General features: G+C 40.5%; 1 protein-coding gene across 1 annotated transcript in view; it reads right to left on the reverse strand.

Annotated features, from left to right (window-relative positions):
* Positions 1–4973: 4973 nt before the first annotated feature.
* Positions 4974–27594, reverse strand: part of LOC132829727 (carotenoid-cleaving dioxygenase, mitochondrial-like) — a 47916-nt gene continuing 25295 nt past the window's right edge. The window contains exons 6-12 of the mRNA XM_060847110.1: positions 26132–26260; positions 24808–24968; positions 23173–23340; positions 18875–19012; positions 17922–18104; positions 11309–11419; positions 4974–8900 (exon numbers count right to left, since the gene is read on the reverse strand). Of these exons, the coding sequence (XP_060703093.1) occupies positions 8787–8900; positions 11309–11419; positions 17922–18104; positions 18875–19012; positions 23173–23340; positions 24808–24968; positions 26132–26260 (1004 nt within the window). The 3' untranslated portion in view covers positions 4974–8786. The remainder of the gene's footprint in view (positions 8901–11308; positions 11420–17921; positions 18105–18874; positions 19013–23172; positions 23341–24807; positions 24969–26131; positions 26261–27594) is intronic.

The raw sequence follows: 27594 nt of genomic DNA on the forward strand, positions 1-27594 counted from the left end.
AATATGGATTAAATGCAGGCAAATGGGACTAGTTGAGTTTAGGAATCCTGATCAGATTGGATGAGTTGGACCGAAGGGCCTGTCTGTGCTGTATGACTCGGTGACTCTCTGACTCTGTGGAACACTGTCTCTTGATGACCTTTGTAACACAGAACCACCAAACTCATCCAACATAGCACTTAAGAACAACTTACAGTTTTCTCCAAAAGCTTCAATATTGTCAAATGGGAAAGACAATCCACAGGAGCATTGTCAAACAATGTTTGATTAAAATCGCTTGAGGAGATGTACTCAGCAGGTAACTGAAAGCTTAAATCAAACTGGTTCATTTCAAGGAGTTTCTTAAATGAGGAAAGGAAGAAAAGCAGAAGGGTGTAGGAAAACATTTTCAGGACTGAGCATAGGATCCTCTCAGTATTATGTGTCTCAATACTGGCCAACATCTTCACCCAATAACCTAATGTTTACTCATGGATGTTAAAGATTATCAGTTAAATCATATACAAATAGTTTGTGACAAATTTAAATTGGAAGCATCTGTTGCCTTTTAGTGGAGTGGAGAAAATTACCCAGTCCACTTTGAAAAAAATGTGGACAATCTGGCAATTATCCGATGCTGTTAATATAAATGGAATGTGTCTTTCTTCTTAACCTATGTCCTTAAAGTAAAGATGACCTACTCATAGAGTCATAGAGATGTACAGCATGGAAACAGACTCTTCAGTCCAAGTCGTCTCATCATTGTTTGAGATAAATCACACTCCATTCTCCATAAATGGCTGGAGTTCAAATCCAGAACAGCAATATGTGGGAGATACTAAATAAAAAAGATATTTACCCATTAATTCTGTCACTTAACCTTTCTTTCTTTAGGCACAGATTCTCCAAAGAGTGATAAGACATATGTTTTCCTATGGATTATGATAAATCGTGTTGCTATCTTCATTAGAATTATAATTTTCTTGTTGCTTGTGCAATATTTGATACAAAGAATTAAAATGTGCACTCAGGTAAGTTTTAACTGACTGATATAAATTTTAAAAGTATCCAACAAACATTCTGTTAAAGGGCAATTAACTCATGGAAGAGATTGTGCATACAGTGTAATCATGGAGTTCTTACAGCATGGCAAAAGGCCCTTTGGCCTACTAAGTCCATGTTGGTCAAACATCTAAGTATTCTCAGCCTATTCTCCAGCACTTGGCCCCTAGCTTTTTATTCTATGGCATTTCTAACGTTCATCTAAATACTTCTTCAAAGTCTTGTGGGCTCCCAACTCAACCTGCATTTTAATCAGTAAGTTCAAGACACCCACCACTCTCTGGGTGAAAACACATTTTCTCAAAAACTCTTGCTCCTTAGCTTAAAACTTCACCACCCTCATTATCAATCCCTCTGCTAAGGGAACAAATTTATAGCATAAGTAAGTAAGAATTAGGATCGGGAGTAGACAATTCCACCTCTCGAGTCTTCACCATTTAGTAAAGTAATGGATGATCTCCTCTCAGCCTTAAATTTCACTTTCCTACCTGCTCTCTTTGACTCATTACTAATTAAAAATCTGTTTATCATCTCAAATTTATTCATTGTTCCAATTTCTACAATACTGTTAGGTCATGCGTTCCACAGATTTACAACCCTTTGAGAGAACATCTCATAGTTAGATAGTTCTAGTTCTAGATAGACAGAGTAGATTGGGAGAAACTATGCCACTAATAGCTTTGTACGTCTCAGATTTCCCTTCAACTTTCTCTTCTCTAAGGAAAAACAAACCCAGCCCATCTATACTCTCCTCAGAGCTAAGTTGCTCCAACCAAGCAACATCTCTTCTGTACCCTTTCCTGAGAAATCCCATCCTTCCTATAGTGAGGAGACCAGAACTCCAACTGTGGCCTAACTAACATTACATTCAGCTCCATCATAACCTCCTCACTCTTACATTCAATGTCTTGATGAATATAAACAAATATCTCATATGTATTTTAATCAATGTATCTGCCAATGCCTTCAAGGATCTATGGACATCCACGCTACAGACTCACTAATCTTGTTTTTTATCAGAACTATTGGATGTGTAAAAATAGTATGTTTCAGCAGCATTATGTTATTACTGTTAAATAGACTGCTATATTAGTGGGTTGTGTTCATAATTCTCCATACTAATGTTTAAATTAGAAATTAATTGAACAGCAAAACAAAGTAATGTCATCTCTGGCTCCATGGTTAGCACTCTTGCTACTGAATTAAAAGGTTACAGGATCAAGTCCCACTCCAGGGAGCTAAGCACAAAAATCCGGGCTGATGCTTGAAGACACTATTGAGGAATTGCTGTGTGTTTGGCAGTCCCTAATGTTAAGGAGAAAGTGAGGTCTGCAGATGCTGGAGAATCAGAGCTGAAAATGTGTTGCTGGAAAAGCGCAGCAGGTCAGGCAGCATTCAAGGAACAGGAAATTCGACGTTTCGGGCATAAGCCCTTCATCAGGATGAAGGGCTTATGCCCGAAACATCGAATTTCCTGTTCCTTGGATGCTGCCTGACCTGCTGCGCTTTTCCAACAACACATTTTCAGCTCAGTCCCTAATGTTAAAACTTAGACCGACCTGCTTCCTAAAGGGGGACAGAAAATACTCATAGCATCATTTCAAAGGAGATGAGGAGAGTAATCCCTGATGCCTTGGCCAACATTTACCACTCAACATCACAAAAGCAGTTTAATTGGCCTCTTATGCTTTATCTCAGTATTGTTTAGGATTGCCTTGTTTCCAGCATTGACTACACAGTCACCACCGTGTACACGTCATTGGCTGTAAAATGTAACATTATGAAGTTTTGAAAAGGTGATACATAAATGCATATTGTTGTTTTAAAAGGTTGAACACATTTCCGTTTGGCAGCTGGTGAACCCTGGAAAGCGAGCCACACAAGTCATTTCACAGTCAGCTTCAAAGCAACGTTGACAGGCAGGACAGGTAGGCCAACTGCTTGACCTTTCACCTGAAGAGCTGTCAATCATTCAGACATAAAGAACACGGAATTACTTTGTATAAAGAGTTGGCACTGGTACTATAGATGGGACAAGACCACACTTCATGTTTTCTGAACTACTTGCTATCTCTCTATCACCACAACTCTTTTCTTCAAATCAACACAAGTAGAAAGAATGTCAATAAAGAATGTTGAAATTAAAAAATCAACTGATGCATCAGAAACCTTAGTATAAAACCTCATGTTCAGCTTAGTTGAGAAGAGGAAAATAAAAACAAAGACATTTAGAAATAGTCTCCAAATGCTTTCACAGTTTTACTCCAGGAGTCCATAAATCTATTTCTATAAACAGCACTGTCTCTAGCAGTTCTGTGCTAGTTCATGTGATCGGAGCAAATAGACAATGTCACACTATTCCACATTAAACAGGGAAAAGGCATGACTACCCAAATGAAATCATCATACTTTAATCTTAGTACAATAAACTGATTCAGCTTTCTATTTATGAGCCTTCCTGTTTATCTGTAGAATCGAGGTCAATTAACATTATATTATCAAGTGTCACATTGTTTAAGAGGTGCTTGCACTATTAATGACCAAATTTAACTGCCTGTAGCAAAGATTAATGAAAATTCAATTTACAAATCCAGCAAGTTCTTAAAAAAAATACTCGGAGGCTGCAGATAACATGTTGTCTGTGCAAAGCTGTAGTGATTAAAATGAGGGCCTGGTGGGGCTCATTGACTATTAGATCCCCGATTGGGCCCAGGTTAATAACCTCAATCAAGACTCTCATAGTCAATGAGATCCTCCTGGCCCTTGCTCCAATCACTACAAGAGCAAATGGCAGAAATCAACTTGAGAATTATCTAAATTTGCAACTGGGTGAATTTCATAATCCCCTGAACTTGCGAGCAAATTAATAAATAAATCTGCATTTCTAACTCATCACCACCTTTCCAACAAGTCAATCTTGATCCCCTTCCCCACAAGGTCAGGTGAATTGGCTGTGCTAAATTGCCCATAGTGTTAGGTGCACTAGTCAGATGGGAATGGGTCTGGGTGGGTTACTGTTCGGAGGGTCGGTGTGGACTTGTTGGGCTGAAGGGCCTGTTTCCGCATTGTAGGGAATCTAGTCTAATCTAATCAAACATCCTCCTCCATTGTTTATTGCTATTTATTTCTTATGGAGATAAACAGTGTTGGTCCCAACAGCTCCACTGTGTTTTCATCACAGCACTATCAGTTTTCATTTAGTCTAACTCTGACTTTTTACTTACCTTCGAAGCATTTAAGCTTAAAGCATCCACAGCCCAGAGATTGGGAATAAGCAAATTAAATCTTGTCCATCCTATAAAGCTACAATGAAGCTGTCATAGTTACTCCAATTAATATATTTCCCCATCTTCAAAGAAGCTCAACTTAGATGCTCTGTAATCGATTCAAACCATACTTTTATTTTCATTTAGATGCTGCACCTTTACTGGCTGAATCAGCATTTATTTCCCATCCCTAATTGCCCACATGGCAGTTAGGAGTCAACTACATTGTTATGGGTCTGGAGTCACATGTAGCCAGATAAGGAGGGCAGGTTTCCTTCCCTAAAATCATTAGTGAACCTGTGGATGTTCAGACAATTACCAATGGTTCCATAGTCATCATTAGACACTCACTTCCAGATTTCTTTTTTTACTGAATTCAAATTGCACAATCCTCCATGGTAGGGTTTGAACTCAAGTCTCCAGAACATTATCTAGGTCTGTTAATAGTCCAGCAATAATCCCACAAGATTATCAATTCAAATCCCAATCATTTGCACATTAACACCTTGCTAAAAATCAACAATACTTTAGTTTAATACAATATTTTAATAAGTTTTGTGTTTTTATTTTATATTCAGTGGTAAAATTAATCCATTACATATTAGCATTAATACGCAAACAAGATATTGTACACATGTGCAAAGTAATAGTGGCATTCAGTGAAAATATTTGAAAAGAAATTACAGTTCTGTAAAAATTCATTTGTTTCTTCACAAACATTTTTAATGAATATATTAAAGCTTTGGCACATTGGAATTTTTAAATTTTGTGTATGCAAAGTGCATTAACTCTGGAAAATGAATGTTTACTGATGTCAGTTCCAAATACAAACAGTTCAAGTACATCATGAGTTAGATAAAAAATGCATTTCTTCTGACTCCCTGAATTGCATCCATATTCAAATTTTCATCAGATGTCACAAGAAAATGATTAGGTTTACAAACATCCAGAAATTTTTCTCTTTTACTTTATGGTATAGTTCCTCTTGCTGTTTAGATCAACAGATTTGACAAACAGAATAATGGAAATGTTTCTGTCTGGTTCAGTTCAATACTGGGATGTGCAGTTATAAACTGAGCTAGCTAGGGGGGAATTTCTGAAATGCAGAAACAAAAGGAAGCCATGTTACACCATTCAATTAAACCATGGCTAATCTGCAATCTAGCTCCATATAACTATCGTTCCCGATTCACCCTAAGAATGTTAGCAAAAGCTGAACAAGCTCAGATTTTAAAATTAACAACAGACCTACCATCAACTACTACTTACAGAAAAAATTCTAATCCTTTATCACTCTTAGCGATATAGAACGTTCAAGTTTACTCATCATTCAACTTGCTTTAATTATTAGTCTATTCTCCACATTCCTAGTCTTCCCAAGCAATAGAAATAGGCTCTTTTTATCAGTTTTTCTTTTCTATCATTATAAGAGAAGGGTTCCTGGATGAAAAGAGGCCAAGTCCATCTTGATCATCTTCTACCCTCTGCCGCAGTCACATGATTTACCACTGACTGATTCGTTGACGAGGAAGCTCAGAGGAGCAGAAGGATGTTAGAGTCTTCATTCACAGACCCTTAAATGTGGCTGCACAGGCTATTAGGGTACTGAAGAAGGCAAATGGGGCACTTGTTTTTATCAGTCAAGGCACAGATTCTAAGAGCAGGGAGGTCATGTTGGAGTTGTACAGGACATTGGTTAGGCCATAACTGGAGTACTGTGTGCAGTTCTGGTCACCACACTATAGGAAGGATGCGATTGTACTGGGGAGAGTGCAGAGGAGATTCACCAGGATGTTGCCTGGGTTAGAGCATTTCAGTAGTGGAAAGAGGCTTTATACAGTCAGATTGTTTTCTTTGGAGCATAGAAGAGAGAGGTGTATAAGATAATGACTGACAGAGACAGGATGAATAGAAAACAACTGTTCCCCTTAGTCGAGGAATCAAGAACAAGGGGCCACCTTTATAAAATGAAAAGTAGAGTCATAGAGTTATAGAGATGTACAGCTTGGAAACAGACCCTTCGGTCCAACCTGTCCATGCCGACCAGACATCCCAACCCAATCTAGTCCCACATGCCAGCACCCGGCCCGTATCCCTCCAAACCCTTCCTATTCATATACCCATCCAAATATGTTGCAATTGTACCAGCCTCCACCACATCCTCTGGCAGCTCATTCCATACATGTACCACCCTCTGTGTGAAAAAGTTGCCACTTAGGTCTCTTTTATATCTTTCCCCTCTCACCCTAAACTTATGCTCTCTAATTCTGGACTCCCTCACCCAGGGAAAAGACTTTGTCAATTCACCCTATCCATGCCCCTCATAATTTTGTAAACCTCTGTAAGGTCACCCCTCAGCCTCCGACACTCCAGGGAAAACAGCCCCAACCTGTTCAGCCTCTCCCTGTAGCTCAAATCCTCCAACCCTGGCAACATCCTTGTAAATCTTTTCTGAACCCTTTCAAGTTTCACAACATCTTTCTGATAGGAAGGAGACCAGAATTGCACACATATTCCAACAGTGGCCTAACCAATGTCCTGTACAGCCGCAACATGACCTCCCAACTCCTGTACTCAATACTCTGACCAATAAAGGAGAGCATACCAAATGCCTTCTTCACTATCCCATCTACCTGCGATTCCACTTTCAAGGAGCTATGAACCTGCACTCCAAGATCTCTTTGTTCAGCAACACTCCTTAGGAACTTACCATTAAGTGTATAAGTCCTGCTAAGATTTGCTCTCCTAAAATGCAGCACCTAGCATTTATCTGAATTAAACTCCATCTGCCACTTCTCAGTGGCCATTGGCCCACCTGGTCCAGATCCTGTTGTAATCTGAGGTAACCCTCTTCGCTGTCCACTACACCTCCATCTGCAAACTTACTAACTGTACCTCTTATGCTTGCATCCAAATCATTTATGTAAATGACAAAAAGTAGAGGACCCAGCACCGATCCTTGTGGCACTCCACTGGTCACAGGCCTCCAGTCTGAAAAACAACCCTCCACCACCACCCTTGCTGATCTTTGAGGGGCCCTATTCTCTCCCTAGTTACCCTTCTGTCCTTAATATATTTGTAAAAACACTTTGGATTATCCTTAATTCTATTTGCCAAAACTATCTCACGTCCCCGTTTTGCCCTCATGATTTCCCTCTTAAGTATACTCCTACTTCCTTTATACTCTTCTAAGGATTCCCTCGATTTCTCCTGTCTATACCTGACATATGCTTCCTTCTTTTTCTTAACCAAACCCTCAATTTCTTTAGTCATCCAGCATTCCCTATACCTACCAGCCTTCCCTTTCACCCTGACAGGAATATACTTTCTCTGGTATCTTGTTATCTCATTTCTGAAGCTTCCCATTTTCCAGCTGTCCCTTTACCTGCGAACATCTGCCTCCAATCAGCTTTCAAAAGTTCTTGCCTAATACCGTGAAAATTGGCCTTTCTCCAATTTAGAACTTCAACTTTTAGATCTGGTCTACCCTTTTCCATCATGATTTTAAAATGAATAGAATAGGAGGTTTACATGGGATTTGAGGAAAGTGTTTTTCACCCAGTAGGTGGCGGGGTCAGGAATGTACTGCATGGGAGGGTAGTTGAGGTGGGAAACCTCATAACATTAAAAAATTAGTGGATGAACACTTAGTGTCATTACATTCAAAACTATAGGACTAAGGCAGAAAAGTGGGACTGGTATAAACAGTAGTGTATTTTTGGTGATACAGATTCAATGGGCCGAAGGGCCTCTTCCATTCTGATTTTATGAATGATATTATGACTGACCACATAATCAATCGCTACCAATTAGTCTAAAACAGACCGTGAAATGAGACAAGAAATGTCCGAGTGGTTGTAAGCTTCAGAAACATTGCTCCAAAGCCATCTGTTTATGCCAAGAATGTTACATTTACCACATACCCCATCTCACAGAATGGAATGCAAAATATTACTTGTGAAGGAAATCAGCTTAATTTAGTTCTGATAAAATTAGTACTGAGACCTTCCACCATTTATCTAGGAGGTGCATTCCATAGATTGACTCACTGATGGGCCATGCTCATGCGTAACCTATTCTCTATTACAGAGATTGGCTATTGAGAGTAACTGATGATTTTATCAGTCTTCTGAGAAAGATTTTTTTTTGCCTCTTTTGTAAAGCAGCGTTCTAACAGCAAACATTTTTTTTAAACATCACACCCGTGCATCAGCAATAGGAAGTCAAAAATAGTTAAAACTGGACATTAAATGTGATTTTAAGGCCTTAATTTACAGAAAGCTATAATGCTTTGGCTATTTAGCATAACGTTGAGCTTACTGGGTTGTTACTAAGTGAGATCTATTGCACTAAATTAGTGAATTAAATCATTAGTGTTTATTCAATGTTAAAATCATTTTATAACAAAAGCATGCATTTAAATGTTTTTGGAGTTTCTGAGGTGCTGGGACCCAGTTGTACAACTTGTGGAAGTAAGGTCTACTTTGCTGCAAAAACACCATGAAATCCAGATGGTATACGGACAGCTACTTCTGCTCTTCCTATTTCAGTGAAGGTCCTGGCATCAAGGATAAGCAGCAAGCTGCTCTTGTTCTGAAAAACAACAACATTTTTAGTGGCAATCAGAGAGGAAATCACCAGTAATGAAATCCAATCATTTTTACTCATATATAAAACATTTTCCTTCAGGTAGCTTTGATGAAGGGCTATAGCAGACATATTAACCTTCCCTGATATCCTAATTTACCTTTCCATCTTTGAGTAACTTAAAAAGAAACATTCCTGAGAGTTCATTATTTACAATCCTTAATAGCTTTCACTATTTTGCATTCCTAGCACTGAGCTTGATTACACAACAACAATTTCCTGTCCATTAATTTTAATGACCTGAAATTATATAAGTTGTGAATCATTCCCATGATTTTATTCATAGAAGCATTGAAAATAGGAACAGGAGTAGACCATTTGATTGGAATGTGAGAATGCCAGAAACAGTGAAATGGAGGGCAATGAAAATGTACACATTCCGATCACTTAATCTGAGCTATCAACATCTTTTCTCCCTCAGCACCCCACACCAACTCCCCTCACACCCCCTCTCAAACTTTAGCATAAATCCTGTCCTCTCCACAGTTCACTTCAGCTCTGATGAAGAATCATCTAGACTTGAAATGTTAACTTGCTGTCTCTCCATGGATTCTTTCTGACCCGTTGTGATCGCAGCATTTGCTGTTTTCAGTACAGGGTTAACAATATACTGGGAGCTAGAACCAAATGAAATGGGCATAGTTCTGGGGATCTGCAGATATGGATTGGAGACAGACAGGCATTTTGATGACTTGATGTGGCCTAAATTGGGTTAGCTATCTCATCGATAAAGGACCTCAGGTAGGTGAACCAGAGGAGTGTCAACTCTGTGTGGGATGTAAGGCCAGGAGTATAATTTCACCCCCTCTGGGCTCCATGTGATGGCTGAAAAAAAACACAAGATGAATTTTTTTTGGTGGTTAATCATTAGGCCACAGCCATCAGTATAAGCTGCAGACTGGGTTCTTGTGATTAATGTTGTTTAGAGGCCTCAGGTGTTATACCATTTCTTAACATAAACAAAAGCCTTTATGCACATTTTCAGGTTTTGTGCAAGGTGTTGAATATTGTTCAAAGGCAGTAAGCTGTTTGACATATTTTAAACATTTTTGAAATGTAAGCGGTTTAGGCGAAAATTGATGAATACCCAGACGGACTATATAACCCAGGTTTCTGTCAAAGTTTCAATATCTTCAGACAGCATCTTCCAAACCCTCAACCACCTCCATCTTGAAGTTCCAGGGCAACAGATACATAGGAACACCATCAGGTTCCCCTCCAAGCCACGCACCATCCTGATTTGGAAATATATCACCGTTCCTTCACTGTCGCTGGGTCAAAATCCTGGAAATCCCTCCATAATGGCATTGTGGGTCAATCTACAGCAGGTGGACTGCAGCTGTTTAAGAAGGCAGCTCACCACCACCTTCTCAAGGGGCAACTAGAGACGGGCAATAAATGCTGGGCCCAGCCAGCGACCCTCCCATATTCCATAAAGAAAACTCAACCTTTGATTTGAGAAACTGGCAATGCTAGTTTTGAAACTGTACTCCCTGGTACATGATCCTTTTGCATTGTGACATTTTCACCTTGGCAGAGATGGGTACTGCAGATGCTGGATATTAGAGTCAAGATTAGTAAGGTGCTGGAAAAGCACAGCAGGTCAGGCAGCATCCAAGGAGCAGGAAAATCAACATTTCGGGCAAAAGCCCTTCAACAGGAAATTCCTGGATGCTGCCTGACCTGCTGTGCTTTTCCAGCACCTTACTAATCTTGACATTTTTAACTTGGTTAATTTTGTCCGTTCCATTGAGAAGACTGAACATTTCATAAGAACAGGGGTGGGCCATTTATCATTTTGCTCCTGTTCCTTCATCCAATTACATCCAGATTAATCATTATTTCAATTCGATTCTTCCATATCTCTCAGTGCCCTTTCCTAACTAAAATTAAAAAAAAATTCGTTGGCTGAGCAAAAATTAAGTTCAGCTTGGTCGCATGAAAACTTGTCCCTGGACATAACTTTCCACCATCATTTAAATACCTGAAAACCAAAATTCTTTTCTCACTTGCCTGACTACTCTGGGGCAAACAGCATCCTTCCTACAATTAAGAATATTAGCTTTGTTACTTCTGAAATTCAGGCAAAATAGAATGTGCACACTCACAGGAGATTGCATTTTGTTATTAGAATAGATGGCTAGACGTTTTTGTGGAGCCAGACATAGAAAATAGCTGTACTCTCTCTCTCTGTCTCTCTCTTTCTCTCTCTCTCTCTCTCTCTCTCTCTCTCTCTCTCTCACTCTTTCCAGCACTGTTTGGAGGGAGTGAGGTTAAACAGTATTAATTTTAATTAGATGTTCCTATGTTACTTAACAACACTTTTTCCAATTAAGAATGATAATTCAAATCACCTGATTTGGCGAAACAACTACAGATAAGATAATTCCATCATCCTCATTGGCACTGTCGGGAGATGGCACAAAGACTGGCTCTGAGGGATAGTACCCTTTTTCTTTCCATATCTGCAAAGAGAAACATTTTTTTTACTGTAATAGTGTTTTTGATGTACAAACTTCACAGAAATGTAGGAAAGATATTGAATAGTGGAAGAAAGGAAAGAAGGAGACATTTATTTAGCACATTTCACAACTTCAGGACAATTCATTACCAATTACTTACAAAGCACAATCACTGTCTTAATATCACACTACACCGGGTTATAGTGCAACAGGTTTATTTGGAAGTACTGATACACAATCCTTTATCTGAAGCACTCAGGACCAGCTGGCTTTTGGAATTGGGAACTTTTCAAAATTCGGAATCAGTGACAGTTCAACGGTGAAATTTTTAAAAATCTTACCGAACAGCAGACTCACTGTGAATAACGGGCCCTGAGACAGAATTAAGACCTGCCATTGCTGGGCCACACAGACCCATGTTGTACTTAAAGTCTGGTTGAAGATTTGTAGCTCGGGTGTCCGTTGTTGTGGTTCTGCTCGCCGAGCTGGAAGTTTTTGCTGCAAACGTTTCGTTCCCTGGCTAGGGAACATCATCAGTGCTGTTGGAGCCTCCTGTGAAGCGCTGCTTTGATGTTTCTTCCGGTATTTATAGTGGTTTGTTCTTGCCGCTTCCAGGTGTCAGTTTCAGCTGTAGTAGTTTGTATGTGGGGTCCAGGTCGATGTGTCTGTTGATGGATGTTCTTGCCGCTTCCGGGTGTCAGTTTCAGCTGTAGTGGTTTGTATATGGGGTCCAGGTCGATGTGTCTGTTAATGGAGTTTGTGGATGAATGCCATGCCTCTAGGAATTCCCTGGCTGTTCTCTGTCTGGCTTGTCCTATGATGGTAGTGTTTTCCCAGTCAAATTCATGTTCCTGGTTGTCTGAGTGTATGGCTACTAGGGATAGCTGGTCGTGTCGTTTTGTGGCTAGCTGATGTTCATGGATGCGGATTGTTAGCTGTCTTCCTGTTTGTCCTATATAGTGTTTTGTGCAGTCCTTGCATGGTATTTTGTAAACTGCGTTAGTTTGGCTCGTGCTGGCTATTGGGTCCTTTATTCTAGTGAGTTGTTGTCTGAGTGTGGAAGTTGGCTTGTGTGCTGTTATGAGTCCTAAGGGTCGCAGTAGTCTGGCTGTCAGTTCTGAGACGCTCCTGACGTATGGTAGTGTGGCTAGTCCTTTTGGTTGTGGCATGTCCTCGTTCCGTGGTCTATCTCTTAGGCATCTGGTGATAAAGTTGCGTGGGTATCCGTTTTTGGCGAATACCTTGTATAGGTGTTCCTCTTCCTCTTTTCGCAGTTCTGGTGTACTGCAGTGTGTTGTGGCTCTTTTGAACAGTGTCCTGATGCAGCTTCGTTTGTGTGTGTTGGGGTGGTTACTTTCATAGTTTAGGACTTGGTCTGTGTGTGTTGGTTTCCTGTGTACCCTTGTGGTGAATTCTCCGTTGGGTGTTCTCTCTACTAACACGTCTAGGAATGGGAGTTGGCTATCCTTTTCCTCTTCTCTCGTGAATCGTATTCCTGTGAGTGTGGCGTTGATGATTCGGTGTGTTTTTTTTCTATTTTTGTGTTTTTGATGATTACAAAGGTGTCATCGACGTATCTGATCCAGAGTTTGGGTTGGATTTGTGGTAGGGCTGTATGTTCTAACCTTTGCATAACTGCCTCTGCTATGAGTCCCGAGATTGGTGATCCCATGGGTGTTCCGTTGATTTGTTCGTATATCTGATTGTTGAATGTAAAGTGTGTGGTGAGGCACAGGTCTAGTAGTTTAAGTATGCTGTCCTTGTTGATAGGTTCGGCCTCCTGTGTTCTGTTATGTATGTCCAGTAGGTTGGCTATTGTTTCTCTGGCTAGGGTTTTGTCAATCGATGTGAACAGTGCCGTCACGTCGAATGATACCATGGTTTCTTCTTTGTCTATGTGTGTATTCATGATGATGTCCAAGAATTCCTGTGTTGTACCTGAGTGACACGCATCAAGTGAGTGTGGAGTTGGGTTAACTGTTTGCATACCAAACAGCCTTGTTAATGAGACAAAAACTTCACAAAAAAACCTTCAGATTTTGGAGCTTTTCAGACTTTGGGATTTCAGATAAAGGGTTGTCTACCTCTACTAGGCTGTCTACCTTTATCAGGTAGGTATGAAGGAGCAGCGCTCCAAAAGCTAGTGCTTCCAAATGAACCTGTTGAACTATAACCTAGTGTGTGATTTTTAACTTTGTCCATCCTGGTCCAACACCGGCTCCTCCAATTCATGTCTTAATATAGAAAAGCTTGGCTAAAGAGATACATATTAAGGCAAGCTTGAAAGTAATAGATAGTGGCAGAGAGGGTTTGAAGAGGGAATTCTAGATTTTGACTATGCAGGGTAAGAACAACAGTCACCAATGTAAGAAAATGTGGATCTGTGAGCACAAGGAGATGGACCAGTGGGAAAATATACACTGAGGTTTGGATGACCTGATACTTACAGAAGAATTTCAGTGGAGAGGTAACAGCTATTCCAACAAGTCCTGATGAACATATCCCAACAGTCACTGCTTTCTTTCAGTTTTCTTTCGTGTGAATCCAAGGAAAGCAATGGGATCAGGTGGAATACCAGGCTGTGCACTCAGAGCACGTGCAGATCAACTGGCAGAGCTCTTCTCGGACATCTTCAACCTCCCCCTGTGCCTAAGAAGGCTCATGCAGCATGACTACCGCCCTGTGGTCATGACGTTCTTTGAAAGGCTGGTCATGGCATTAATCAATTCCAGCCTTCCCACTACTCTTGACCCACTCTAATTTGTCTATCGGACCAACAGATACATGTCAGATGCCATATCACTTGCTCTTCACTCCTCCCTAGAACATCTTCTCACCAAGAACAGCTACGTGGGCGGCACGGTGGCACAGTGGTTAGCACTGCTGCCTCACAGTGCCTGAGACCTGGGTTCAATTCCCGCCTCAGGCGACTGACTGTGTGGAGTTTGCACGTTCTCCCCATGTCTGCGTGGGTTTCCTCCGGGTGCTCCGGTTTCCTCCCACAGTCCAAAGATGTGCGGGTCAGGTGAATTGGCCATGCTAAATTGCCCATAGTGTTAGGTAAGGGGCAAATGTATGGGTGGGTTGCGCTTTGGCGGGTCGGTGTGGACTTGTTGGGCCGAAGGGCCTGTTTCCATACTGTAAGTAATCTACTCTAATCTAATCTACGTAAGAATCCTACTCATTGACTACAGTTCAGCCTTCAACACTATTATCCCTTCAAGACTGATTACTAAACTTGGTAAAAACAATGACTGCAGATGCTGGAAATCAGATTCTGGATTAGTGGTGCTGGAAAAGCACGGCAGTTCAGACAGCATCCGAGGAGCAGTAAAATCGACGTTTCGGGCAAAAGCCCTTCATCAGGAATTCAGGCAGAGTGCCTGAAGGGTGGAGAGATAAACGAGAGGAGGGTGGGGGTGAGGAGTGTCTTTACCTACCTGATTACTAAACATAGTGATCTCAGACTAAGCCCCACTCTCTGTAACTGGATCCTCAGTTTCCTGACCTCCAGGCCACAATCAGTGAAGACTGGGGACAAGATTTCACCGTCACTAACACTCAACACTGGAACTCCTCAGGGGTGCGTACTCAGCCCTTGACTATACTCACTGTAAACCCACAGCTGCGCCGCCAAATACCAGACTAATGCCATTTACAAGTTCACTGATGACACATAGTCAGTTGAATCTCAGATGGCGACGCAACAGGTAACAGATGGAAGATGAAAGACCTGGAAAAATGGTGCACTGAAAACAACCTAGCTCTCAATGCCAGCAAAACGAAGGAACTCATTATTGACTTTCGGTGGGATGTTACTCATGCCCCCCTTCACATTAACAGCACAGAGTTGGAACGAGTGGAGAGTGTCAAGCTCCTGGGAATGGTCATCCACAACAAGCTTTCTTGGACTTTTCATGTGGGCACATTGGTTACAAAGGCCCAGCAACGTCTCTTCTTCCTCAGGCAGCTGAGGAAATTTGGCATGATGGCAAATACCCTTGCCAAATTTTATAGCGGCGCCATCAAGAGCGTTCTGTCTGGATGTATCACAACCTGGTATGGTAACTGTACCATTCAAGAATGGAGATGGTTACTCAGAGTGGTGAACTCAGCCCGGACAATCACAAAGGCCAACCTCCCATCCATAGGATCCATCTACCAGGCCCGCTGTCAAGGAAAGGCCACCAGTATTCTCAAAGATCCATCCCACCCTGGCAATGTTTTTCTACAGTCTCTACCACTGGGGAGAAGGTACAGAAGCCTGAACACATGCACCAGCCGGTTTTGCAACAGCTCCTACCCTACTGTTGTTAGAATACTGAATGGATTCACAAACTCTTAACATTTGCCTGTTCCTGTGTTTTTGTTTTTGCTGCTGTTTACCTATTATTTACTATCTATGCGACTTAACTCTGTGATCTGCCTGTATTGCTCGCAAGACAAAGCTTTTCACTGTGCCTTGGTATACGTGACAATAAATTCAATTCAAATTCGAATGGACAGTCAGTCAGGAAACTGATGGAATGTCAAATCTGAAAGTGACAATGAAATGGATGAGGATTTCAACATCAGATGTGCTCAGGAAAGAACTGAGATGACATGCAAGTAGGAGTATTAGTATTGGAGAGGATGGCGGGAGTTTCAGAGATCTGAATAGAAGAAACAATTGCTCACCTGGTAACGAATGCCAAGCAAGTGATCTGAGAGCACTAACACAACGGTGGGATTGAAAAAAGTTCAGAGAAGTGGATAAAGGAATGAAGGTGACAATGTGGATGCCCGTGAATTTTAAAGGTGACAATCATGATCAGAAAAGAAGCCATCAACAGAGCTATCTGGTGACTACTGATGAGGAACCAATGGCCCCAACTGAGAGCAATTTCATTCAGCTGGATGGTAGAGAATGATTGTTCTTAATGTGATTTTAAAATGTGTGATTTTTATGTATATGGATTACATATTTAAAGTCTGGATTTCAGGATGGTGTTTGTTACCCTAATGAAGGGTTTGTTGTTTTAAAAAAAAAGCCTAGGTCAGACAGTCCTTTGAGAAGAATGTCCTCACCCTGTATGTGTCAGAATGTGAGGCATCCCTGCAGAATCAATGGAATAAGATGTTTATACAAAGGAGGCTTGCAACTGAAGATTCAACACTTAAAACAATTAGCTTGCTTTTAGCTCAGCACGAACAAGGATTCATTTAAATTTTGAATGCCTAAGATCAAAAGATTTTACAGCAATTCAGAGGGGGCCCAATTGAGATCAGAGGTGAGTATAGTTTCTCTCCTAATAAGGAGATTTCTTTATCGAGCACATCAGGGAAACATTGTTACCTCAATAGAAAGATTTAGTTTGTGCAAACCAGGAGTGTTTGATTTGAATCTGAGAAAGTTTAAGCTCTCAATTTATGAGTATTATAAGAAAACTCTATAGTTTACAGGGCAGAAACTGGAGAGAATCTATTAAGTAGAAATTAAAGATGTTAAATAAAGATGTTATCTCTCCACATTTGACTCTCTGTATGAATAATGTCAAGTAACAGGTTAAAACTTTGTTTTAAGATCTTGCTAACTGTGTTCTATGTCTTGATAGCTTGGTTGTTTTCTTTTCATCTAATAAACTATTATTGCTAAAGAAAGTCTGTAGCCTCGTGTGACTATGTTTCAGTGACTGATGACCATATTAACTAAATTTTAAAAAAAATCTTATTAAGCCAGTTTTCATTCTCAGAAACTACCTGTCCAGTACTGCCATAATTTGGGATCATAACACTAACCACATCAAAGACAAAGTTACAAAGAATGCTCTCCATGATCTTGATATCAATTATATTGGTGCTGTTACGTTGTGAAATAAAAATCTGATCAGAGGTTCAAATGGAAGTCTACAGGAGGTGAATGTTTGAAGACAGGAAGAGGTAGGAATGAACTTTTGAGGACGATCTATGTTCAGGGGGATGTACCTCAACTGAGCCAGCCTAGTTCAGGGAAACAATTTAAAATAAAGATTAGCTACTTTTAGAAGCAACTAGCAACAAAGAATATATTTGCAAAAGAACAATTCTTGATGGAAAGACAAAACTGTGTGCATTGAGAAAGATTTTGCTCTAGAAAATGTGCGACCAGAAAACAATGACTTGATAGAAAGAGTAAAGTTTGAACTCAATTCTGAAGATATGCTTTGAGATTCTAATTCAATATTTTCATGATTGTTGAAAGCAGAGAGTTCCATTGGATTTACAATAAACAAACCAGCTGCTTAAAACAATAAATCTATACTGGCACTTAAGTCCTACCCAAATCTCCTTTCATTTTACTTCTTCTAACTGTCACCATCTCTCTCGAATCCTCCTTCATCATCTACTCAACTATCATAAATCTTCCACAAAAAATTATATTTCTAATGACCAGAAACAACCCCACATTTTCATTTCAAAGGCATTATCAAAAGAATAAAATAGGCAGCATGTATTACAAAAACAGATTCCAGTCAAAGGTTTATACCTTAAATTGTTTTGTTTCCACATCCATCTTTATAAGAGAATCTACCATGATATTGTTTATTCCACATCCATACAAAAATTTGTATTTCTTCATGTTATACTTTGCGTAGTTAATTTGCGGAAATTCCAATCCACCTTCATCCAATAAATCGTCATCATGGAGGTCCTCAAACTCACACCAAATCTACAGCAAAGAAAAAAATTGCACATTATATTTGCCTTATATTTTTTAAATGTCTCCATTAAACAAGATACTGCCATTTTCCACAGATTATTTTATGTCAAAGAGGCTGATAACAAATAAATACATTTCCAAACTGTACTTCAAGTAATTAAACATTTGTAAAGAGAGTGTTTCAGGGTGTAGACCTTATGAGATCGTCCACCTTAAGCAATCTCAAGACAAAGATAGTACTGTCTAACGTGGCATAACACTGCTCAATAATGTGGCCTAAACTCTTAACTAGCAGATAATCCGACTCTGCACTTTCACTTCCTATACCAGTCTGTGGTTTTCACTTGTAAAGCTACTAATTTAGTCAAATTCAGTAATTTCTTTCCATGAGAATAACATTGAGAATTCAAAACTTACAAACAAAATCATAAAATGGAAAAATCTTGAGAAATCTCAGTATTTTAGTTGATAATATCAAACAGCTGAAACATAATAAAATGATTTTGTTTAGCTTTATTCACAATTCACTGAGCAAGTACTGCGAGAGTTTTTATTGGTTTCAGGTTCATCAGTGCAAAGGTAATTTTGTGATTTTTTTCATTTCTATATTGCCCATCCATTGTAACAGCATTTCAAAATTAGGAAGTTAAAGACTATGTTTCACATTGTTAACAAGTATATATAAATTTGTGTCTTGTTACGAAATGCATTGACCAAAGTAAAAAGTGTTCTGAATAAAACTGAATAGGCTCACTCAAAGTTAACTGACATGAATATACCTTTCCGTCAGCCGTTCTGAATACAACTGCATTGCTGTATGTCAAAGTGTTGAGGTTCTGATTTATAGGTGTGTTGGAGTTGATATTCAAAGGCAAGACAAATCTGCGTGGTAAGCTTTTTGGTAAAGTATTGTAGACCTAAAATGTAGTAGAATAGATTAGTCACGGATTCACATCAAGAAGGAAGATAAAAGTTTGCAATAAACACCTGTGAAAGAAATATTGTGCACAAAACCTGAACATGCTGGAGAAACTCAGCAGGTCTGGCAGCATCTGTTGAAAGAGAAAACAAAATTAACATTTCAATTCCAGTGACTCTTCCTCCGAACACAGGTCACTGGAGTCAAAACATTAATTCGGTTTTCTCTCCACAGTATACTGCCAAACCTGTTGAGTTTTTCCAGCAATTTCTGTTCTTGTTTCTGATTTTCAATATTCACAGTTTTTTGTTTTTTTTTTGTATAATAGGCTGTTTATCTAATAATGCAGTTTCTTGCCATCTTCAAGAGTTAAAGTTACCCTATGATCTTTTAGGATCGACATGGTTGGTATAGTTAGTCAAGAGCTGCTTGGTATCTGCCAGATACATGAATGACATTCCTTGCCTTGGTATGTAACAGTGCTTCAATTTTTTTTTCATTTTTCCTGAACTTTCATATTTCTCTGATCATACTCTGAAAAGCAATAAAGCAGCCACAGTAAGGAATAATTTAACTTTTCTGATTTGTCCACTACCGAACAACCCAAATGGCCTCCTTCTTCAAAGACCACAATTTCCCCCCCCATGTGGTCGACGATGATCTCCACACATCTCCTCCACTTCCCGCACCTCCGCCCTTGAACCCCCACCCCTCCAATCACCACCAGGACAGAACCCCACTGGTCCTCACCTTCCATCCCACCAACCTCCGGATACATCGTATCATCCTCCGTCATTTCCGCCACCTCCAAACAGAACCCACCACCAAGGATATATTTCCCTCCTCACCCCTATCAGCGTTCTGGAGAGACCATTCCCTCCATGACTCCCTCGTCAGGTCCACACACCCCACCAACCCAACTTCCACTCCTGGCACCTTCCCCTGCAACCACAAGAAGTGCAAAACTTGCACCCATTCCTCCCCCCTCACCACCCTCCAAGGCCCCAGTGGATCCTTCCATATCCATCACAAATTCACCTGCACCTCCACACACATTTACTGTATCCGTTGCACCCGATGTGGTCTCGTCTACATTGGGGAGACAGGCCGCCTACTTGTGGAACGTTTCAGGGAACACCTCTGGGACACCCGCACCAACCAACCCAACTGCCCTGTGGCTGAACACTTTAATTCCCCCTCCCGCTCCACCAAGGACATGCAGGTCCTTGGCCTCCTCCATCGCCAGATCCTGACCATACGATGCCTGGAGGAAGAGCACCTCATCTTCTGCCTAAGAACCCTCCAACCACATGGGATAAATGTAGATTTCTCCCATTCCTCATTTCCCCTCCCCCAACCTCATCTCAGTTCCAACCCCTGGATTCAGCACTGCCCTCTTGACCTGCAATCTTCTTCCTGACTTCTCCGCCCCCAACCCCTCTCCAGCCTATCACCCTCACCCTCACCTTCTTCCACCTATCGTATTCCCAGCACTCCTCCCCAAAATTCCCTCCCCCCTACCCTTTATCTCAGCCCACTTGGCACACCAGCCTCATTCCTGAAGAAGGACTTATGCCCGAAACATCGATTCTTCTGCTCCTCGGATGCTATCTGGCCTGCTGTGTTTTTCCAGCACCACATTTTTCGACTCTGGTCTCCAGCATCTGCAGTCCTCATTTTCTCCTGACTTGTTTACTTGGTTTGCTGAATAATTTCTACCTTGAATAAAAATGGTCGTCACACCCATTTACACTACACACACATTCCACCTTAAATACTCCCAAATCTATGACATGCAACATAAGAATTCAAAACATAGCACAATACTGCATAACAATGTGCTCTAATCCCAACTACAATATAATCCTAATTCCCCACTTCCACTTCCCATACCAATTTGTGGACGGCACGGTGGCACAGTGGTTAGCACTGCTGTCTCACAGTGCCTGAGACCCAGGTTCAATTCCCGACTCAGGCGACTGACTGTGTGGAGTTTGAATGTTCTCCCCGTGTCTGCGTGGGTTTCCTCCGGGTGCTCCAGTTTCCTCCCACAGTCCAAAGATGTGCGGGTCAGGTGAATTGGCCATGCTAAATTGCCCGTAGTGTTAGGAAAGGGGTAAATGTAGGGGTATGGGTGGGTTGCGCTTCGGCGGGTTGGTGTGGACTTGTTGGGCCGAAGGGCCTGTTTCCACACTGTAAGTAATCTAATCTAATCTATCTGTTGTTTTCAAGTGTGAAACTAGCAATTTAGTAAAATTTAGTGTTTTGTTTGTGTGTAACATCAAGAATTCAGACTTAAACAACAGCATTATCATAGAGTCCCCACAGTCATAGAGATGTATAGCATGGACACAGACCCTTTGGTCCATGCCGAACATATATCCCAAACTAATCTAGTCCCACCTCTCAGCACCAACGCGTATCCCTCCAAACCCTTCCTATTCACATACCCATATCAAAGAAAGAAAATTATGTTCCACTGTAGAAAACTAGAACTGATTGAGAATATAACAACAATTTGCATTTACATAATATTCTTAGCATAGTAAAATCTGATTCAGAGCCCCATGAAGAGGTATTGGGACAGGTAGTAAAATGCTTTTGTCGAAGATGTAGGATTCAATAAGTTTCTTATTGAACAGAGAGAGGTGAAGAAGCAGAAACGTGTATCAAGGGATTTCCAGGACAAGGAGCTGGGTAGCTGTTGGCAATGCTGCCAATGGTGGGAAGCTGAAAATTGGAGATGTGCAGATGGTTCAGAATTGAAGTAGCACAGAACTCTCAGAACAGTTAGGACTGCAGAAGGCAAGATGAAGAGATTTAAAAACAAAGATGAGAATTTTAAAATTGACAAGCTGGAGGTCAGTGTAGGTTAACAAGCATGAGAAATGGGTGAAAGAGATTTCATGTGAGTGAGGATATGAGGAGAAGAATTTCAATAAGCTCAGGTTTCCAGAGGGTGCAAGGTGGGAAGCTGATTGAAATGCTCAAAGCCAGGAGGTGAGAAACATGTGGATGAAGAAATGAGCAAGGGCACAATCAGGGATGGATGATGTTACAGAGAGATTAGCTGGTAGTCTTGATTGATCATAAATGGACCTGGAAGGTCACTTCATGGTCAAACAGGAGGCCAAGGTTCTGAAGAGTCTGGTTCAACCTCAGATCACATCCAAGAAGAGATGATGTCGCAGTAACGGCAATGAAAGAGGATTATGCAACGTGTAATTTTTTTTAAACTTTAAACTAATTTTCATAATCAACCTGTTTAGAGATGTTATTACACACCTCTGGAGCAGGTAGCACTTGAACACAGGCCTCCCAGTTCAGGGATAGAGACACTACCACTGTGCCACCAGAGGATAATAGAATTGCAAACTGGATTAAAAATGTTGTGTTTGACAATTATCAATTTTTGTTATTGATTCATCCTTAACAATATGGAATGTTAACACTGAGACACAAGAGAGCTGTTATTTTTATGTTACTCAGTCATTGGGCATTCTGTGCATGTCATGTATCTGTTACATAGTAAGTTGAATATTTCCTTATCCAAATGGCAGCTAGATAATCATTTATAATATCTACATATGCATTGATTTGATGAGAAAACGACATTATCTTTTCATATTTATTTTATATTCTCAACACTGTGAATTGTATATCAATGCCTTCTTCAAGTACCTTCTGCCATGTATGATTTAGGCACCAAAAGGTTGGAAAAGCAACGTGGTTAATGCTTTGCTGCATTTAAATGGCTGAAGCTAACTTGTTCCACTGAATTTCTTCCCATCAGAAAGATTAGGCAGCATCCGCATCTACAAAGATTCATAACTCCATTGAAATGGAACTCATTGCTCAAGACATCAAAACACCAGGCAAATGATGCAGCAACATTTTACACTAATCACTTCTCCTGGCCAAAAGAAAATATGAGCACAAAACTCCTTCTGTCACCAGCATATAAGTTAGTTTTGTTTCTGTTTCACAAGACAAAGGTATCATTTATATCTCTACGAAGAATTACGATTTCTGTAATGTGTGGTGTTTGGTGGCAAAGGAGCATTGATGTTAAAACCCACAGTATACCCAATGCCAAAGATTGTATAGCATAAAGAACCACTGATGCACTGAAACCATAAAATATCATTTAATTATGACCTCATCCAATGCTTCTCCAGACTGACGTAAATTTTGCAGGTTGATTTTATTCATAATATCGCCATTATCAAGGCCGCAGAGATCAAGAACAATAAAGCCATCATCTTCAAATGCATTAATATGATGGAATGTACTGAAGGCTTTGCTGTAATACTTGAAGGGAACAATCTGTAAAAGGAATATTAAAATATTTAGGTACAAGGAAAAGCTCTTTGGCTTAAAAATAAATGTCAAAACCAATTTTAACAATATACACCTTATTCATGAATATATTTCATTATTGCAGAATACCAAACATGTATTTTTTCTTTGTCCTTGTTTTGAAAGCATCATAAATTGTTAATCCCAGCATTTTATGTAAGGCTGATAAATCATTAATGTTAAGGAGCAGATGTTTTCAAAGCAGATAGATCTTATGACTGTGTAGTCAGTAAACCCGCAGCCTCTATTCCTCTGTTAACTGCATGACCCTTGCATCCCTTTTTTAGAATTACTTGATCTTGTTGCTCTTTATCACATATCCTGCACTCCATCCCCTAATCACACCGCACGGGTAAGATGAATAACATGTTGTCAATTCTTTCTTCATACTTGTTTTCAAGACAGGATTGTTGAGCATCTTAAGGGCAATTTTAACTCAGCAACATGGAATTTAAAGCCCAAGCATTGCATCCTCTGCTCACATCCCATTCCCATTGCAATGCTACAGTGTTCTCAGGGAAAATGATGGTACCATAGTCTTACCAGACCAGATGTTTCATGAGAAAGTAAGACAGAGAGAGACAGAGAACATGTGGTGGTTTAATCTGAGGGTAACCACACTAGAAGGGTTTCTAAGGACTGTGTTTAACTCAGCTATGAGTCTAATGAATTAATGTAAATGTCATGCCATTAGGACTTTGATGCAGTTTTAATTGTTTGCTGAGCACAACATTCACCATGGATGCCCCACTCATTGACACCTGAATATTCCCAGTTAAGTCCACTGAGTAAGTTTAAAACTGAACTTTGTGAAGCCAGATCTGCTCCTCTGGGCTCAACAACTGCCTGCCACATTGACTCTACACCCCTCTTCCAAATATGGCTTGAATGAGATTAGCGATTGCAGCAAAGACCAACAATCAAACAAGGATACTCTTAATTTGGATCCCTCATTCTTTAAACTGAGATGTGTATTTACCATCATCAATCGAGTTCCATGACCATCCCCTTAGTAGTTTTGCTTCTCTTACATAATTTATCATTATTCAGCCAAAACAGCAGCTGGACAACTTACTCAAAGGTCTAGTCCAATGCTGCTTTTACCGTGGCATGTCAAAAACATGCAAAACCAAAGAGTAGCCTATCTGCTCAGACTTTTCCTCCAGCCAATGGTAAACCACTTCATCCCTGTGTGTAACTTCCTGTCAATAACAGGGTTGACAACAGGATATGTGGCTAGGTGAACTGAGACATCTTTGTTTTGTCACACTGACTAACTTTCTCCAGAACATAAATAGGTTTTCTTGCTGTTGAAGTATACATGTGAAATCTCAAACAAAAAAGGTGAAAGGCTCACACCATCTAACTGCAAACATTGCTGATTGCATTTTGAAAACAATCTTCACAGATAGTGTAGTAAAGGAAGTGAATTACCTCTCCTGAGTGTTTATTAGCTACATGGATGACAGTGTTGAGTTCTGGCTCCCAGTTAAATGCACAGCTTAAACTTTCACCCCTGAACTTGGATGTAAGAATTTTCAATACATTTATTTTCAGAGGTTGTTCGACAAAGACAACATAGTTCTCAGATATTCCTGTCATAGAAAAATTCATCATCATTACCATACTTTTATAGAGTCCAATGCATCCATTCATAATTATTCCATTTTTGTATTTGGGAATTTCATACACCCAGTAAGCAAGAAAGGTAGCCCCATAAGAGAGAAACAATTGGTGATATGTTTAAACTGAGAGTCAGCATGCCTCAGTTGAGGAGTGAGGTTGAGAACTTTGTGGTATCCTCAGCCTGATGTTGGAATTGAACCTATATTATTGGTGTTTTGCTACATCACAAATGAGCCAACCCCTTTGCAAAGAAGGTTTGGAGAGAGGTGGTTTTTGTTGAAGTTCGTCCCAAGCTGCTCCACAATGCAGGGCTCTAATCTACAGGCTGTTCCCCTGGACACACATCACGATAAATGTCGAATACGCCTGGAGGACGATAAACTCAGTGAAAGACACTCTTTGATCTTCCTGAATGTTGTTGGTCTTCCAGAGTGAAGATTTGACCTTGACTGAGTGTTGCAGTCTCAACACTCCAAGTTCCAGGGCTCTGTGCTGAGGGACATACTAAAGCTTGGGGCAGCTGCCACCAAAGTGCAGTGGGGAAAAAACCAACATCTCAGGTCTTTGTGCCAAAGTATAACAAGAGTCTGCTCATTTATCAGAGGTGCCTCAAATGTACGGAAATAATGTCCTACATGAGTAAGAAATGCCTTTGGTTTTGCTACTGTAGGTCATTTTAACGGAATATATATATCAAACACACCTCAGAAATTAAAATAAAACATAAAATAGAATTAGATTAGATTACTTACAGTGTGGAAACAGGCCCTTCGGCCCAACAAGTCCACACCGACCCGCCGAAGCGCAACCCACCCATACCCCTACATTTACCCCTTACAGGCAATTTAGCATGGCCAATTCACCTGACCCACACATCTTTGGACTGTGGGAGGAAACCAGAGCACCCAGAGGAAACCCATGCAGACACGGGGAGAACGTACAAACTCCACACAGTCAGTTCGCCTGAGTCAGGAATTGAACCCGGGTCTCAGGCGCTGTGAGGCAGCAGTGCTAACCACTGTGCCACCCACAAACTCCTTTGGTGGATTTGTTTGTTTCATTTGGTCTTTGGCAGAGGGAAATTTACAAGTCAAGTCACAATCTATGCTGGTAATTAGAAGTTATTTCAAACCAAAGCTGTGGTAGTAAGAAGGCTTCATGTTGTCGACTGGTGTTATTTGACAAACAACTCTGGCGTCTTCGAGTGTCTCCTCATCATCTGACTTCTGCTGAGGAACTGCAATGATGTTATAGGCCATGCCTACAAAACAAAACATAAATATAGATCATGGAACATAGAACATTACAGCAGAGTACAGGCCCTTCAGCCCTCGATGTTGTGCCGAACTGTGGAACCAATCTGAAGCCCATCTAACCTACACTATTCCATTATCATCCATATATTTTTCCAGTGACCATTTAAATGCCTTCAAAGCTGATGAGACCACTGTTGCAATATAAAATGATTCATTCAGTCTGACAACTCTGCTTGGGTTTCAAACTGCATATGTCACTGAGTTCAATTCTGCACACACCCCATAACCTCTTTATTATTCTTCATTCATCAATGATAATCATTCTTGAAAGAATTAGTGAACCAACATGATCAATGATTTCTGGTAGAGAATTTACTTTCAGAACACCTTCAGTTTAAAAGGATATTTTCCAGTCTCACCTTAATTCTTTGCACAATTCTCTTCAACATCTGGCCCTTTGTTGTCACATCAGCAAACAACCTATTACCATTAACATTACCATGACCCTACATGAAGAGCTTTATTGAATCACCTCTGAGCTCCAGTAAAGGAAAAGTTTTTATTTTCTAATAAGTGTAAACTGCAATTTATTATCTATCCCCTCAGCAAATATCTATAAGGTTGTCAAGCATGGTTTGTCATATTATTAGGAAACAATGCTGTTGAAACTTGAACAAAAATAGAAAAATACTGTGCCTACAAGAATGTGTCAGAACTTAAGAATTCTGAACCAAGCACCCATCTGCCCAAGCCTATCTATCATCCACATGGTTCAAGTCAGGAGAGTGATGATGGAATAGTCCCCACTTGCCTTGATGAATGCAGCTCCAATGATACTCAAAAAACTCAACATATCTAGGACAAATCAACTTGCTTGAATGGCATCCTATCCACCACCTTCAACATTCAATCCTTTCACCACCAATACACAGTTGCAGCACTATGTACCATCTGCAAGATGCACTGAACTCATCAAGGGTCCTTAGACAGTATCTCCCAAACCCATGTTCTCTGCCATCTAGAAGGATAAGTAAACAGGCAGGAGGCTGGAAGAACACTGCAAACCAGGCAGCATCAGGAGGTGGAGAAGTCGACATTTCGGGTGTATCCCATTATCAGAACTGAGGGTGGGTTTGGGAGGTGCTGCAGATATAGGGAGTGGTGTGCCAGGGTGGTGAAGTGGGCATAGGTGAGGACAGGCAAAGGGTACGACCTGGTTGATCGATAGGAGGAATGAATCCAGTTGGTGGCTGGTAGGGTGGAAGGGAGGGGGAGGGGCTGAGAAGGGAGTCAGGGGATAAGAAGAAAGGTTATTTGAAATTGGAGAAGTCAATGTTGA

Source organism: Hemiscyllium ocellatum, chromosome 29 (assembly GCF_020745735.1).
Source record: "Hemiscyllium ocellatum isolate sHemOce1 chromosome 29, sHemOce1.pat.X.cur, whole genome shotgun sequence".
In the NCBI taxonomy this organism is placed as follows: domain Eukaryota; kingdom Metazoa; phylum Chordata; class Chondrichthyes; order Orectolobiformes; family Hemiscylliidae; genus Hemiscyllium; species Hemiscyllium ocellatum.